At 38.8% G+C, this 16,293-nt stretch overlaps 1 protein-coding gene across 4 annotated transcripts in view; it reads right to left on the bottom strand.

The window, feature by feature from the left end:
* The window catches only part of Ac78C (adenylyl cyclase 78C), a 202,605-nt gene that overhangs the window by 46,880 nt on the left and 139,432 nt on the right, over positions 1-16,293 (bottom strand). For all 4 annotated transcript variants that reach the window (XM_067788196.1, XM_067788199.1, XM_067788198.1 and 1 more), the window contains exons 8-9: positions 12,727-12,860; positions 12,523-12,612 (exon numbers count right to left, since the gene is read on the bottom strand). In XM_067788196.1, coding sequence (XP_067644297.1) covers positions 12,523-12,612; positions 12,727-12,860 — 224 coding nt within the window. The remainder of the gene's footprint in view (positions 1-12,522; positions 12,613-12,726; positions 12,861-16,293) is intronic.

Here is a 16,293-nt window from a genome sequence, read left to right as displayed (position 1 = left end):
TCGATTTTTAATTAACTTCCCTTTGAGATAGAGAATTGAAACTTTTTACATAGTTTGGAGGTATATTAAAATTTTGGGGAAATAGAGGGCACCGATCTGAAAAATATCGGACGGGGATTGAGATATTTATATATCTTTGGAAACTTCATACATATGGAAAGTACTGCGTTATTGGGCATTTCGAGATAGTTTTAATTAACCTCCCAATAACCCAGGACTTGATACGTTGAACAGAGCTTTGGGCCAGGTTGAAATGCAACATTTAGAATAAAAAGTTAGTCTAGATTGATTGGGGATTGAGATATTTATAGAATCCATACAGAGCATGTAGAGTTTAGCTATTGAATTTTAAATAAGTAAGAAACTTAAATACGTTTTTACAAAACGAGAAAATAGTTCCAACAGATGGAGTATAGGTCGACATAAAATGAAAATTCATACGAGATTTGGTTTCGGTTTTTAAAAGCTCCCCAGTGTGCTAGAGACTTGAAATTTAAAATGTGCTTCACAGTTCAATGATACTTTATCACCTATGGCAAAAGGATTCGCTAGTTGTCTCATCCAAAACGAAATAAAGCAACAATGTAGAAAAACAGAAAATGAAATAAATAAACAACCAAATTAAATCTAGCCAAAAATGTTCTTTTCTCCAGATAAACAACACGAATGGTCGAAATCACGCTTAACTATCGATGGCGGCGATAGAGCCGGAATATCGATAATATTGTAACGAATTTAGTGCAATTCCGCTTATTTGCAACCTTCTACTAACGTTCGAATCACTGAACTGTTGAATAAATAACTCCACTATTCAATAATGTAAAATGGCCTTTATTCAAGTACTTCACAATAACACTACTACTTCTCCACAGATAGTGTACTTAAATCAAACTGATTCTGATTGCTTATCTTGCGCTCTTTTATACTCTTCGATTTCCTCGTTCCATACTTCTAGGCGTTTCCAGAATTTACTTAGTTACCAGTTATAAAATTATAACTATAGATGCACGTGTATAGCTTCTCATATGCGCGTGTATATGTGAGTGATGTTTGCACAAATAATTAATAATTGCCTACTTTTGGGAGTATCTCAGATATATGCATGTGTTTGTGCGTTACTCTCCACTGCTTGTATGGACATATGTGTAGACATAGTCATTAATTTGGTTATGTGCATGCAAGTCACTGCTCAGTATCGGCTTAGATATGATAGTATCCCTTAGTGTTGCTAATATTCGTCACAATATCGATAACGCCAACATATCGGTAGTTTGCCAAAACTAGTCGAGTTACTCAACTCTGCAGTTAAATGCTCCTACGCACTGAGCTAACTCGCACATATAAATTTTGTGGGAAATATTCAAACCAATAATAGCAGTGTTTTTTTTTTACACGTATATACGTCTACGTTTGCGGGTAAAAAAAACGCTTCTCATCGCTTAGATATTGTTTAGGAGACCCATTTAGCGGCAGTGCTTAAATAACTAGCTACAGAACGGGTTGTATGGAAAAGCGGAGACACACACCTCTGTTGGCCATAGTGTACAACCTATAACTGAATCGATTGCGGTGAATAGTGGATACACACCTTTTGTAGAGGTAATACATATAGGTAGTGTAGAGGTTAAAGACATACATTTCAGTTGCATCTGAGTATAATGCGTATTGAAATTTAGGAGTACTAATTTTCTGCGCATGGAGGGTGGGGCCGTGTGTAAAAGTCCACGAAAGTGGGGAAAGCTTCTGACCGCCATTCACCTGGGAATGGCCAGAGCGATTCTTTTGCATGCGGTTCAAGCAGCTCACTACTGCCGGTCGCTTGCGGCCAAGTATCCTCTGGGTAGCCGCTAAACACCCGTTTAGCGGTGAGCTAATGTGAGAAGGCGACAACCTGGCTAGGCCACTCTGACATAATCGGTTTAAGGGCTAGCCGGGGGGAGATTTCATCGGCAGCGTCTGTACACCTCTAGGTGCGGCTGCAAGCGGGCGTCTGTCTTGGAGCAAGCGGCTCGCTATATAAACGTGCCAAGTAATATTTTCACCCCCGCTGAGCGGGTTGTGCGCTGGGCTTGGGACCCGCCACGTAAAACCATACTCCAATGAAATATAACAACAAGCCTCGGATAAATACACTCTCTATTGATGACGACCATGGCAAACGTTTGAAGGACAATGAATTGAGGGCATGCACCTGGAACGTCCGCTCCCTGAATGGGATTGGTGCAGATGCCCGGCTGGTTGATGTCCTCGTCAAAGCAAAATCTGACATCACCGCCATCCAAGAAATGCGTTGGACGAAGCAAGGAAGAAAGAAGATCAAAAATTGTGACATATATTGGAGTGGCCATGCGAATAAGCGCAGTTTCGGCGTCGGATTCGTGGTGGGAGAGAGACTTTGTCGCCAAGTGCTGGCGTTCACGCCTGTGGACGAGCGTCTCGCCGCTATTCGAATAAAAGCAAAATTTTTTAATATATCATTCATCTGCGCCCATGCGCCGACAGAGGAGAAAGACGATGAGGTGAAAGACACTTTTTATGAACAATTAGAACGCACATACGCGCGCTGCCCCCGTCATGATATAAAAGTCGTGCTCGGCGACTTTAACGCCAGGGTGGGCAAAGAAGGTGTTTTTGGCCCTACAGTCGGAAAGTTCAGCCTACACAATGAAACTTCTCCTAACGGACTGAGGCTGATTGACTTTGCCGGTGCTCGAAACATGGTCATATCAAGCACGAGGTTCATGCATAAAAAGATACATCAAGCTACATGGCTGTCTCCTGATCGAAATACTCGCAATCAGATCGATCACGTTGTGATACATGGACGGCATGCCTCCAATGTTTTAGATGTGCGCACGATCCGAGGACCTAACATCGATTCGGACCATTATCTCGTTGCAGCCAAAATACGCACCCGAACCAAGGAACAAAAAACACAAGGAAAGCTAGACGTCGAAAAGCTTCAATCACAACAGACTGCCAATGATTTCGCAACTCGACTCTCACACCTGCTCTCTGAGGGCACAACTCATCCTGAAGGAATACAGGAGCAGTGGGAGCATATCTCCAAAGCACTTCATACTGCCGCCGAGGAAAAAATTGGTTACCGGAGGCCACGAAAAAAAACAACTGGTATGATGAAGAATGCCGCGTTGCAACCGAAAGAAAAGACGCTGCCTACAGGGCTACGTTAAAAGCGAGCGCGACAAGAGGATTGTGTGAACGCTATCGTGAGTTGAAAAGGGAAGCGAGACGCCTTTTCAGGAAGAAAAAAGCAGAAGCAGAAAGGCGTGAGTGCGAGGAGCTTGAGCTGCTAGCCACCAGGAATAACGCCCGAAAATTCTACCAAAAAATACGGCGACAGACGGAAGGTTTTAAGACCGGGGCAAACTCCTGTAGGAATGAAAACGGCGACCTTGTAACTGATGTCCAGAGAGTGCTTAGATTATGGAGGGAACACTTCTCTGCTCTCCTAAATGGAGGCAGCAATTCACCGCGCAGAGATGAAGAACCCTATCCCGCAATCGATGATGATGGAATATATGTCCCCCCGCCCGATTATGACGAAGTTAGAATAGCAATAACCAGATTGAAAAACAACAAGGCCGTGGGCGCTGATGGATTGCCTGCGGAGCTATTCAAGTTCGGCGGCGAGGAGTTGGTAAGGCGCATGCAGCAGCTTCTTAGCAAAATATGGGCGGATGAAAGCATGCCCGACGGTTGGAATCTAAGTGTTCTTTGCCCAGTCCACAAGAAGGGGGATACTGCAAAATGCACCAACTATCGTGGAATCAGCCTTCTTAATATCGCATATAAGGTCCTTTCAAGTGTATTGTGCGAAAGATTGAAGCCCACCGTGAACCGGCTGATTGGACCTTATCAGTGCGGCTTCAGACCTGGTAAATCTACCATCGACCAGATTTTCACAATGCGCCAAATCTTGGAAAAAACCCGTGAAAAGAGAATCGACACACATCACCTCTTCGTCGACTTTAAAGCCGCCTTCGACAGCACGAAAAGGAGCTGCCTATATGCCGCTATGTCTGAATTTGGTTTCCCCGCAAAACTTATACGGCTGTGCAAAATGACGCTAAGCAACACCATCAGCTCAGTCAGAATTGGGAAGGACCTCTCCGAGCCGTTCGAAACTAAACGAGGTTTCAGACAGGGTGACCCCCTATCGTGCGATTTCTTTAATTTGATGCTGGAGAAAATTATACTAGCTGCAGAACTTAACCGCACTGGAACAATATACTATAAAAGCGTGCAATTACTGGCATATGCTGATGACATTGATATCATCGGCCTAAACACCCGCGCTGTTAGTTCTGCTTACTCCAAGCTGGAAAAAGAAGCGGTAAAGATGGGTTTGATGGTGAATGAGGACAAAACGAAGTACCTGCTGTCATCGAGCAAAGAGTCAGCGCATATGCGCCTTGGCAACCACGCTACTGTTGGCAGCCATAATTTCGAAATAGTAAAAGACTTCGTTTATTTGGGAACCAGCATCAACATTAGCAACAACATCAGCACTGAAATCCAGCGAAGAATCAATCTTGCCAATAAATGCTACTTTGGACTAGGTAGGCAATTGAAAAGTAAAGTCCTCTCTCGGCGAACGAAAATCATACTCTACAAGTCACTTATCGTACCCGTCCTGCTATATGGGGCAGAAGCATGGACCATGACAACAGCAGATGAAGCGGCTTTGGGAGTGTTCGAGAGAAAAGTTCTTCGAAAGATTTATGGACCTCTACGCGTTGGCGATGGCGAGTACCGAAGAAGATTTAATGATGAGCTGTACGAGCTATACGCAGACATCAACATAGTCCAGCGAATTAAAACGCAGCGGCTGCGCTGGCTAGGCCATGTTATGCGAATGAAAGATGATGCTCCGGCCAAGAAAGTGTTTCTATCGGAACCCGCCTATGGAAGCAGAGGTAGAGGGCGGCCCCCACTCCGTTGGAAGGACCAGGTGGAAAACGATTTAAACTCCCTTGGTGTGACCAATTGGCGCCGGTTGGCGGAGCGAAGGAGCGACTGGCGCGCCTTGTTGGACGGCCATAACCGTTTAGACGGTTAAGCGCCAATTAAGTAAGTAAGTAAGTAATTTTCTGCGCAGCAATTTCAGAAGTGTAGATAAAGTTTAACGCTTATCAGTCCATATAAAGTTTAAGCGTATATGTATATAGATGTAAAAAAAAACAGCTAATTTTAAACTAAGTTAATTCTGGAAAGTTTTTAAAATTGAAACAACCACATAAACATTCGTACTAGACTATCCAGTAGAACAAAATTTTAATGTTTGAGTGGTGAGTACCTAATGTAAGTATGAGATCACTCTTCCCTACTTCTGTGTAGAAGGATATATCTATATATATAACAAGTAAGGAAGGTTAAGTTCGGGTGTAACCGAACATTACATACTCAGTTGAGAGCTATGGTGACAACATAAGGGAAAATAACCATGTAGGAAAATGAACCGAGGGAAACCCTGGAATGTGTTTGTATGACATGTGTATCAAATGAAAGGCATTAAAGAGTATTTTATGAGGGAGTGGGCCATAGTTCTATAGGTGGACGCCATTTAGGGATATAGCCATAAAGGTGGATCAGGGTTGACTCTAGAATGCGTTTGTACGATATGGGTATCAAATGAAAGGTATTAATGAGTATTTTAAAAGGGTGTGGACCTAAGTTCTATAGATGGACGCCTTTTCGAGATATCGCCGTAAAGATGGACCAGGGGTGACTCTAGAATGCGTTTGTACGATATGGGTATCAAATGAAAGGTGTTAATGAGCATTTTAAAAGGGAGTAATCCTTAGTTCCATAGGTGGACGCCGTTTCGAGATATCGCCATAAAGGTGGCCCAGGGGTGACCCTAGAATTTGTTTGCACAATATGGGCATCAAACGAAAGGTGTTAATGAGTATTTTAAAAGGGAGTGGGCCTTAGTTCTATAGGTGGACGCCGTTTCGATATATCGCCATAAAGGTGGGCCAGGGGTGACTCTAGAATTCGTTTGTGCAATATGGGTATCAAACGAAAGGAGTTAATGAGTATTTTAAGAGGGAGTGGGCCTTAGTTCTATAGGTGGACGCATTTTCGAGGCATCGCAATAAAGGTGGACCAGGGGTGACTCTAGACTTTGTTTGTACGATATGGGTATCAAAGGAAAGGTGTTAATGAGTATTTTTAAAAGGGGGTGGGCCTTCGTTTTATAGGTGTTCGCCTTTTCGAGATATCGCCATAAAGGTGGACCAGGGGTGACTTTAGAATTTGTTTGTATGATATGGATATCAAATGAAAGGTGTTAATGATTATTTTAAAAGGGCGTGGGGCTTAGTTCTATAGGTGGACCCCTTTTCGGGATATCGCCATAAAGGTGGACCAGGGGTGACTGTAGAATACGTTTGTGCAATATGGGTATCAAACGAAAGGAGTTAATGAGTATTTTAAGAGGGAGTGGGCCTTAGTTCTATAGGTGGACGCCTTTTCGAGATATCGCCATAAAGATGGACCAGGTGTGACTCTAGAATGCGTTTGTACGATATGGGTATCAAATGAAAGGTGTTAATGAGTATTTTAAAAGGGAGTAATCCTTAGTTCCATAGGTGGACGCCGTTTCGAGATATCGCCATAAAGGTGGGCCAGGGGTGACTCTAGAATTCGTTTGTGCAATATGGGTATCAAATGAAAGGAGTTAATGAGTATTTTAAGAGGGAGTGGGCCTTTCTGGACCAGGGGTGACTCTAGACTTTGTTTGTACGATATGGGTATCAAACGAAAGGTGTTAATGAGTATTTTTAAAAGGGAGTGGGCCTTCGTTCTATAGGTGTTCGCCTTTTCGAAATATCGCCATAAAGGTGGACCAGGAGTGACTCTAGAATGAGTTTGTACGATATGGGTATCAAATTAAAGGTATTAATGAGAGTTTTAAATGGGAGTGGTGGTAGTTGTATATGTGAAGGCGTTTTCCAGATATCGACCAAAATGTGGACCAGGGTGACCCAGAACGTCATCTGTTGGATACCGCTAATTTATTTATATATGTAATACCTGCCAAGATTTTAAGGGTTTTTTATTTCGCCCTGCAGAACTTTTTCATTTTCTTCTACTTAATATGGTAGGTGTCACAACAATTTTATAAAGTTTTTTCTAAAGTTATATTTCGCGTCAATAAAACAATCCTTACCTTACCATGCTTCATCCCCTTTTTCGTATTTGGTATAGAATTATGGCATTTTTTTCATTTTTCGCAATTTTCGATATCGAAAAAGTGGGCGTGGTTATAGTCGGATTTCGTTCATTTTTCATACCAAGATAAAGTGGGTTCAGATAAGTACGTGAACTGAGTTTAGTAAAGATATATCGATTTTTGCTCAAGTTATCGTGTTAACGGCCATGCGGAAGGACAGACGGAGGACTGTGTATAAAAACTGGGCGTGGCATCAACCGATTTCGCCCATTTTCACAGAAAACAGTTAACGCCATAAAATCTATGCCCCTACCAAATTTCAAAAGGATTGGTTAATTTTTGTTCGACTTATGGCGTTAAAAGTATCCTAGACAAATTAAATGAAAAAGGGCGGAGCCACGCCCATTTTGAAATTTTCTTTTATTTTTGTATTTTGTTGCACCATATCATTACTCGAGTTGAATCTTGACATAATTTACTTATATACTGTAAAGATATTAAATTTTTTGTAAAAATATTACTTTAAAAAAATTTTTTTTTTAAAAGTGGGCGTGGTCCTTCTCCGATTTTGCTAATTTTTATTAAGCGTACATATAGTAATAAGAGTAACGTTCCTGCTAAATTTTATCATGATATCTTCAACGACTGCCAAATTACAGCTTGCAAAAGTTTTAAATTACCTTCTTTTAAAAGTGGGCGGTGCCACGCCCATTGTCCAAAATTTTACTAATTTTCTATTTTGTGTCATAAGTTCAACTCATCTACCAAGTTTCGTCGCTTTATCGGTCTTTTGTAATGAATTATCGCACTTTTTCGGTTTTTCGAAATTTTCGATATCGAAAAAGTGGGCGTGGTTATAGTCCGATATCGTTCATTTTAAATAGCGATCTGAGATGAGTGCTCAGGAATCTACATACCAAATTTCATCAAGATACCTCAAAATTTACTCAAGTTATCGTGTTAACGGACGGACGGACATGGCTAAATCAAATTTTTTTTCGATCCTGATTATTTTGATATATGGAAGTCTATATTTATCTCGATTCCTTTATATATGTACAACCAACCGTTATCCAATCAAACTTAATATACTCTGTGAGCTCTGCTCAACTGAGTATAAAAAGAAGTGTACATTTTGATTGTCACTCCATAACTCGAGAACGGATAGAAAGATTGCCATGAAATTTTTAGGATAACTTAATAGGAACCCGGAGGGTGTTTGTGAAAAGTTCTTTTTTTCGGGAAGTGGACCAGGGACCGATTTATTCTAAACTGTCGTATATATGGCTCGATTTGCCTGAAATTTGGTACGTAGGTAGCGTTATATCTAGAATAAAATATTGGATAATTTTTCTTCCGGGAAGTGGACCAGGATACATATGACTAGGGTCTCGAGAAATAGGACAACAAGTGGACCCGGGCGCCCTAGAATGTGTTTATACAATATGGATATCAAATGAAAGCTGCTGATGAGTGCTTTAGTACAGGGTAGTTTTCATACCTATTGGTGACTAGGGTCTCGAGATATAGGCCAGAACGTGGACCCGGGCACCCCTAGAATGTGTTTATATAATATGGATATCAAATGAAAGCTGTTGATGAGTGCTTCATTACAGTGTAGTTTTCATAACTATCGGTGACTAGGGTTTCGAGATATAGGCCAGAACGTGGACCCGGGTACCCCAAAACGTGTTTATACAATATGGATATCAAATGAAAGCTGTTGATGAGTGCTTTAGTACAGGGTAGTTTTCATACCTATTGGTGACTAGTGTCTCGAGATATAGACCAAAACGTGGACCCGGGCACCCCTAGAATGTGTGTGTATTTTGGATATCAAATGAAAGCTGTTGCTGAGAGCTCTAAAGTAATTTTAATTGTGATATTAGATTTAGTCGCATCAACCTGGCAAAACTGATAAATATGCATGCGAAGCCGAAATAGAGACATGAATTAATAATACCTACATACCTACTTACATACGTCCTATTCGATTTGCCTGAATTTGGTATATAAATTTGCCTATATTAGTATTTCCGATGCTTTTTTCCGGGAAGTAGACCAGAGACGGACTGGGACTGGGATTAGGATTGGGAGTACGACTGAGACTCGGAGTGTGACTGGGACTGAGACTCGGAATGGGACTGGAACAAATTACATACCACCCTCTGGGACTGGCAATAAGATATGAAGAAGAATGAGAAAAAGAAGGAGACTGAGAAAGAGATAGAATGAGACGAAGATGGAGATAGATGAAGCGAAAAATACGGAGGGAGGAGTGAATACAAAGATTAGGCAAAAGTGTAGAGGGGCGAGGGAGAGTTAGACGGAAAATGCTTAGTAAAATGTATGCAGATATAAAAATTTAGGGCAGAACAACGTCTGCCGGGTCTGCTAGTTTTTATACAAAATACTAAACACAAAATTTCTACCTTATATTTTTATACTCAGTTGAGCAGAGCTCACAGAGTATATTAAGTTTGATTGGATAACGGTTGGTTGTACATATATAAAGGAATCGAGATAGATATAGACTTCCATATATCAAAATAATCAGGATCGAAAAAAAATTTGATTGAGCCATGTCCGTCTGTCCGTCCGTTAACACGATAACTTGAGTAAATTTTGAGGTATCTTCATGAAATTTGGTATGTAGGTTCCTGAGCACTCATCTCAGATCGCTATTTAAAATGAACGATATCGAAAATTTCGAAAAACCGAGAAAGTGCGATAATTCATTACAAAAGACAGCTAAAGCGACGAAACTTGGCAGGTGAGTTTAACTTATGACGCAGAATAGAAAATTAGTAAAATTTTGGACAATGCGCGTGGCACCGCCCACTTTTAAAAGAAGGTAATTTAAAAGTTTTGCAAGCTGTAATTTGGCAATCGTTGAAGATATCATGATGAAATTTGGCAGAAACGTTACTCCTATTACTATATGTAGGCTTAATAAAAATTAGCAAAATCGGAGAAGGACCACGCCCACTTTAAAAAAAAAAAATTTTTTAAGTAAAATTTTAACAAAAAATTTAATATCTTTACAGTATATAAGTAAATTATGTCAACATTCAACTCCAATAATGATATGGTGTAACAAAATACAAAAATAACAGAAAATTTCAAAATGGGCGTGGCTCCGCCCTTTTTCATTTAATTTTTCTAGGATACTTTTAAAATGGACAAAATCGGTTGATGCCACGCCCAGTTTTTATACACAGTCGTCCGTCTGTCCTTCCGCATGGCCTTTAACACGATAACTTGAGCAAAAATCGACATATCTTTAATGAACTTAGTTCACGTGCTTACTTGAACTCACTTTATCTTGGTATGAAAAATGAACGAAATCCGACTATGACCACGCCCACTTTTTCGATATCGAAAATTACGAAAAATGAAAAAATGCCATAATTCTATACCAAATACGAAAAAAGAGATGAAACATGGTAAGGTAATTGGATTGTTTTATTGACGCGAAATATAACTTTAGAAAAAACTTTGTAAAATGGTTGTGACACCTACCATATTAAGTAGAAGAAAATGAAAAAGTTCTGCAGGGCGAAATAAAAAACCCTTAAAATCTTGGCAGGTATTACATATATAAATAAATTAGCGGTATCCAACAGATGATGTTCTGGGTCACCCTGGCCCACATTTTGGTCGATATCTGGAAAACGCCTTCACACCACTCCCTTTTAAAACTCTCATTAATACCTTTAATTTGATACCCATATCGTACAAACTCATTCTAGAGTCACCCCTGGTCCACCTTTATGGCGATATCTCGAAAAGGCGAACACATATAGAACGAAGGCCCACTCCCTTTTGAAAATACTCATTAACACCTTTCATTTGATACCCATATTGCACAAACGAATTCTAGGGTCATCCCTGGTCCACCTTTGTGGCGATATCTCGAAACGGCGTCAACCTATGGAACTAAGGATTACTCCCTTTTAAAATACTCCCTTTTAAAATACTCATTAACACCTTTCATTTGATACCCATATCGTAGAAACGCATTCTAGAGTCAACCCTGATCCACCTTTATGGCTATATCCCTAAATGGCATCCACCTATAGAACTATGGCCCACTCCCTCATAAAATACTCTTTAATGCCTTTCATTTGATACACATTCCAGGGTTTCTCTTTTTTCATTTTCCTACATGGTTATTTTCCCTTATGTTGTCACCATAGCTCTCAACTGAGTATGTAATGTTCGGTTACACCCGAACTTAACCTTCCTTACTTGTTGTTTCTGATATACTGTTCAAAATAGCTATTCTTCCAATCTAAATACCAAGGAAGCGTTTAAAATGTTTTCTTTAATTTTCTTTTTACTTTCTATCATGAATAACATTTTCAAGTAGGGACACAAATTAAACACCATAAACCCTACAAGTTTGCTTTCATATATGTATGTACCATGAATGCCACTTAGTGCAATAAATCGTTATGTAATGCATGTAAAAATGTGTGCCAACAATGACAAACGACGCTGTCACTTAGGTGTACAATTTGCTTCATATCAATGTCCTAGGGCTTCACGATAAATGACATATTTAAAAGTTAACTTAAGAGAGTATTGGTTGTAAGACTAATTGATGATCAAGAGCAGGTTATCATGCAAGAAAGCACATCCGAGGATAACAAAAGGTATTTAAAGCTAAATATTTTAGAAGTTAAATATAGACATACTGACACTCGAAACACTTATAGTACTACATCCGGCATATGCGGCATCTACTCTATTCTGTTATGCGATTAAAGCCGGGTTTTTCAGTGCGAATTAAACTCCAGTTAAAGGTGACGGCGGCCACCGTGGTGTGATGGTAGCGTGCTCCGCCTACCACACCGTATGCCCTGGGTTCACACCCCGGGCAAAGCAACATCAAAATTTTAGAAAAAAGTTTTTTCAATTAGAAGAAAATTTTTCTAAGCGGGTTCGCCCCTCGGCAGTGTTTGGCAAGCGCTCCGGGTGTATTTCTGCCATGAAAAGCTCTCAGTGAAAACTCATCTGCCTTGCAGATGCCGTTCGGCATAAAATATGTAGGTCCCGTCCGGCCGATTTGTAGGGAAAATCAATAGGAGCACGACGCAAATTGGAAGAGAAGCTCGGCCTTAGATCTCTTCGGAGGTTATCGCGCCTTACATTTATTTATTTTTTTAAAGTTGACTTTGTTCGATAACATACAATTTTGCTGCTCATTACAGCTTAAGCGGTCGAAGTTGCAGAGTTAAACTCTAAACAACTTTAGCTGGAGCTCAAACTCGCACTGAAAAACCGAACATAAGATGAAGAAAAACTGCACATCTTACCTCAGCAATGCGATCAAACCGGGCAAAGAGATCATTCAGAATTTTGACGAGCTGTTGTGCGGAGGTTTTACTTGCCAACTCTGTGAAACCCTATAAGAGAAATATGAAAATGTCCATTACGTTGTGTGCCAAAATAAAAAAACATATTTTTTGTATTTGGTTAATGCATGTAAATATATATATGTATTAATACAATTTATATACCTTTATATCAGCAAACAATATGCTAACATTATCCATCGGATAAACATATAACTTATTAAATTGTGTTTCCACTGTTGGATCGGTGCCTTTGTACATTTCTGCACGAATCTGATTATTCACAATATTCGGTAGTACTGCAAAAATAAGAAAAATTTGATGCGATATGGTCCATACACTTAGAAAAATGTTGATTGAAATACAATAAACAATAAAAAGCGATCTCCAAGCACAAAAATGCGCTTTCTCAATGAGATATGTATATTTTTAAATTTTTTTCGGTCTCCCCAGTCATTAATTTTAATTTTCAAATATGTGTTCTTTTTTACGTAGATCGTTTGTTGAGAAACGTATTTTAAAAACTTGTATTTCGCGACCAGGAAACCGGTTTTGGGAATGGCGAATCTATGGCTTGCTCTGCAAATAATTGTTATTCTTCAAAATTCAAACCAGAATAAGCATACTATTAGGCAATTCGCAAGAGTGTCCTATTCATGTAAAATCATAAGATTTGAGTTTTTCCATGGTTTACAAGATAGCACATACGGCATCTGAGAACACAGCCGTATGAAGCAAAAAAGCACAAGGTCCTCAGTGATATCCACAAACAGGCGTCGGACCTCTATCCCAGGAATTACCCGGCAAATACAGTACTTAAAAAAATACCCAGAACTAGTAGAAGAGGAACGCACTCTCCTTAGGGAAACGCGCGTCACTATAGCTCAACTTCGATCTGGGTACTGTAACAGGTTAAACTCTTACCTATCCAGAACCAACCCCGACATACAAAATGTATGTCCTGCAATATGTCCCCACATGACACCAACCATTTCTACAATTGTGATGTGGTCCACCCTTGTTGAAGCAGCAAGTTTTCTTGCTTCCGCTAGATGACATTGATGACAATTTCTGACTGGTTGCACCTATTGGATGGGGCGAAGCACTGCTACAATAACAACAAAGATACCTTGTGAATTGCCTATATGTCCAGCGCGTATAGTTTTGAGGTCATGCGGGTATTATTTCCGGAACCATTTTCAGATAATTTTTGTACTCTTTGAAGATGATTTTGGGATCATTTCGATAATTTTTGGCTAGTATTATTGATATCATTCTGGTACTATTTCTAATCATTTCGGTATGACTTAGGAATTTTTCGCGATTGTTTTAGTTACCATTTCGAGATCATTGTGAGAATGTGTTGTGGAGCATTACGGGCTCATTCCAGAGCTTTTTCGAGATGTTTTGTATAGAAAAGTTATGAATTTTTTAAAGTTATCGGTTTTGTATCGAAAACTAATGATTTTTTATAAAAGTGTTATTGATGCCGATAAAAAGTCGAAGGTAACTCGATAACTTTTTCATTAATAAAGGCGGAAGGTTATCAGGATATTATTGTGTTCGGAATGTTATCGGCATGTAATTTGTTTGTCACGACGTGCTATCAGCTTATTATCGAAAAGCTGTCGACTTGTTATCGAAGAGTTATCGATTGTTTTTTCAAGTGTCATCGATTTTGTATAGAAAATTTATCGATTTGATAAGAACTGTTATCGAATTTTTAGCGAATTTAACGTTTTTTTTATTGTAATCGAGTGAAATGATAACTCTTCGATAACAAATCGATATCTTCTCGCAAACGAACCTATAGATTTTTTATCTAGGTTTAATATTGATCGACAATAAGCTGATGGTATGCATATAACTTTTCGAAAACAATCGACATTTTGCGAGAGAAAACCGATAAATTTTCAATTACAAATCGATTAATCGTCTATATTACGTCGATGGCATGCCAGCTTCAAACCGATAACTTGTCGATAACGATTGTTATGGATAACGCAACACACATTTTTCAGGTAAAATGGTGATTTTCTGTGAGAAACCTAAACCAGCAATACTGGTATTCAACATTTATTTAAAGAGTGAATCTTAAATAAAATATATTTGTTGAAGGAACTGGGAACTGTTATTTGTGATCTCTGCAAGAAAGCCGTAAGCATATCGTCGAAAGGCATATTTAGGATGTCAAAAATAAATACCAAACTTGCTTATGGAAACGAACACAATAGTCGTAAAACGCCGCCTTAATTAGATAAAAGCAGGGACGGAAAATAATAATTTTTTTTTTCGGAGTCGAAAAAGTCCTGGTCAAAAAATTGTCCTAGCTGAAAATGTTTGAGTTCGCAGGTATCCCTATAGCAATATCATGTCGAATCATGCATCCTTTTTATTTTTCGAACTTTTTCCATAAAAGTCCACATATAAAAGTAAAATCTGTATTTTTATTTTTTGAGTCCGATAGAACTAGTTACACTCGGACTTTTAAAAATAAAGGTCCGGAAATAAAAGTTAAAGGCTTATCCGAAATAAATTTTTTTTTAATTCGGATAAGCCGTTTCTTTTTTATCAAGCCGGACTTTTATTGCGGCCTTGAAAAATAAAAGTCTTGATTTAGCTTTTATTTTTGGGCTTTTATTTTCAAAAGTCCGAGTTTAACTAGTTCTATCGGACCCAAAAAATAAAAATCCGAAAATAATTTGTATCTTGATCCAAATATATTTAAAGTCCAAAATTAATAAATTTGCAAGGACTTATATTATAAAAGAAATAACAGTTTCAGCCCCTGGATTAAAGGCAATAATAAAAAATGTTTGCACATTTATTTAACTCTTAACTACAACTACATAAGTATTTTTTAAAGTATCTAGTGGTAGCACGATCACTATTCTAAGGCGATTACTTGTACCTTTATGAAGAGATTTTCCCGATTTTCTTACAATAATAACCAAATCTATTCATAGCTAGTAGTGCCACTGTCAGCGCTGTGCACCACTGCTATAGCCAGGCCAAATGAATTTCATGGTTAAATAAGTTTTTAAAGAAAATGTAAATGAAATTTGCGTGTGAGTATGGTTGAAGTGATATAAAATATGCACAGCTTCATAATTATTTTAAGATATTCATACTAATTTTCGGTGAAAACGAGAAAAGTTTTGGAAAAGTTCAATTTTGTTGTATAATCTTTAAAGATGTGTATAAGTACACTTTTGACTTTAGTTTTCTACATTTACTTATGTATGTTTGTATGTATGAGGCACTAAGTTATTTACAATATGTATTTATAGGTAAAAACACTCTCCAGTGTAGACACGTACTTAGCTAGAAAGTCGAAGTTGTTTAATTTCTTGTACATTAGACCGTTAAAAATAAATAAATAAAATAAAACGCACTTGGTACAGATAATTTTAGCAGGAATTACTTATATTCCAGTACGTCGGAGTTGTTTTTAATTAGCACTTAAGGTTTAAAGCGGTCACAAGGGGCCTTAGATAAAGTTAAGTTAAAGACTGAGCGAGTCCGTAGTGCTACCAGAAATTCGTTTAAAGACCGAAATGAAAAACCTTATCAAAACCAGGACTTTTGTAATAAAATAACTCCGTTATTTTGGCAAATACAAGAAGTTTTCTGGGACATAACACACTTGCTGCTTCTAGATCTAACAGCCGTGTCATGTGCTCGATCGGTTTCTCCTCCAACACCTACTTCCTACATTTGCTATCACTGACC

The sequence above is a fragment of the Eurosta solidaginis genome, chromosome 5 (genome assembly GCF_040869045.1).
Source record: "Eurosta solidaginis isolate ZX-2024a chromosome 5, ASM4086904v1, whole genome shotgun sequence".
Lineage (NCBI taxonomy): Eukaryota > Metazoa > Arthropoda > Insecta > Diptera > Tephritidae > Eurosta > Eurosta solidaginis.
The sequence above is the reverse complement of the archived record's forward strand: the minus strand, read 5'-3'. Positions and strand labels throughout refer to the sequence as shown.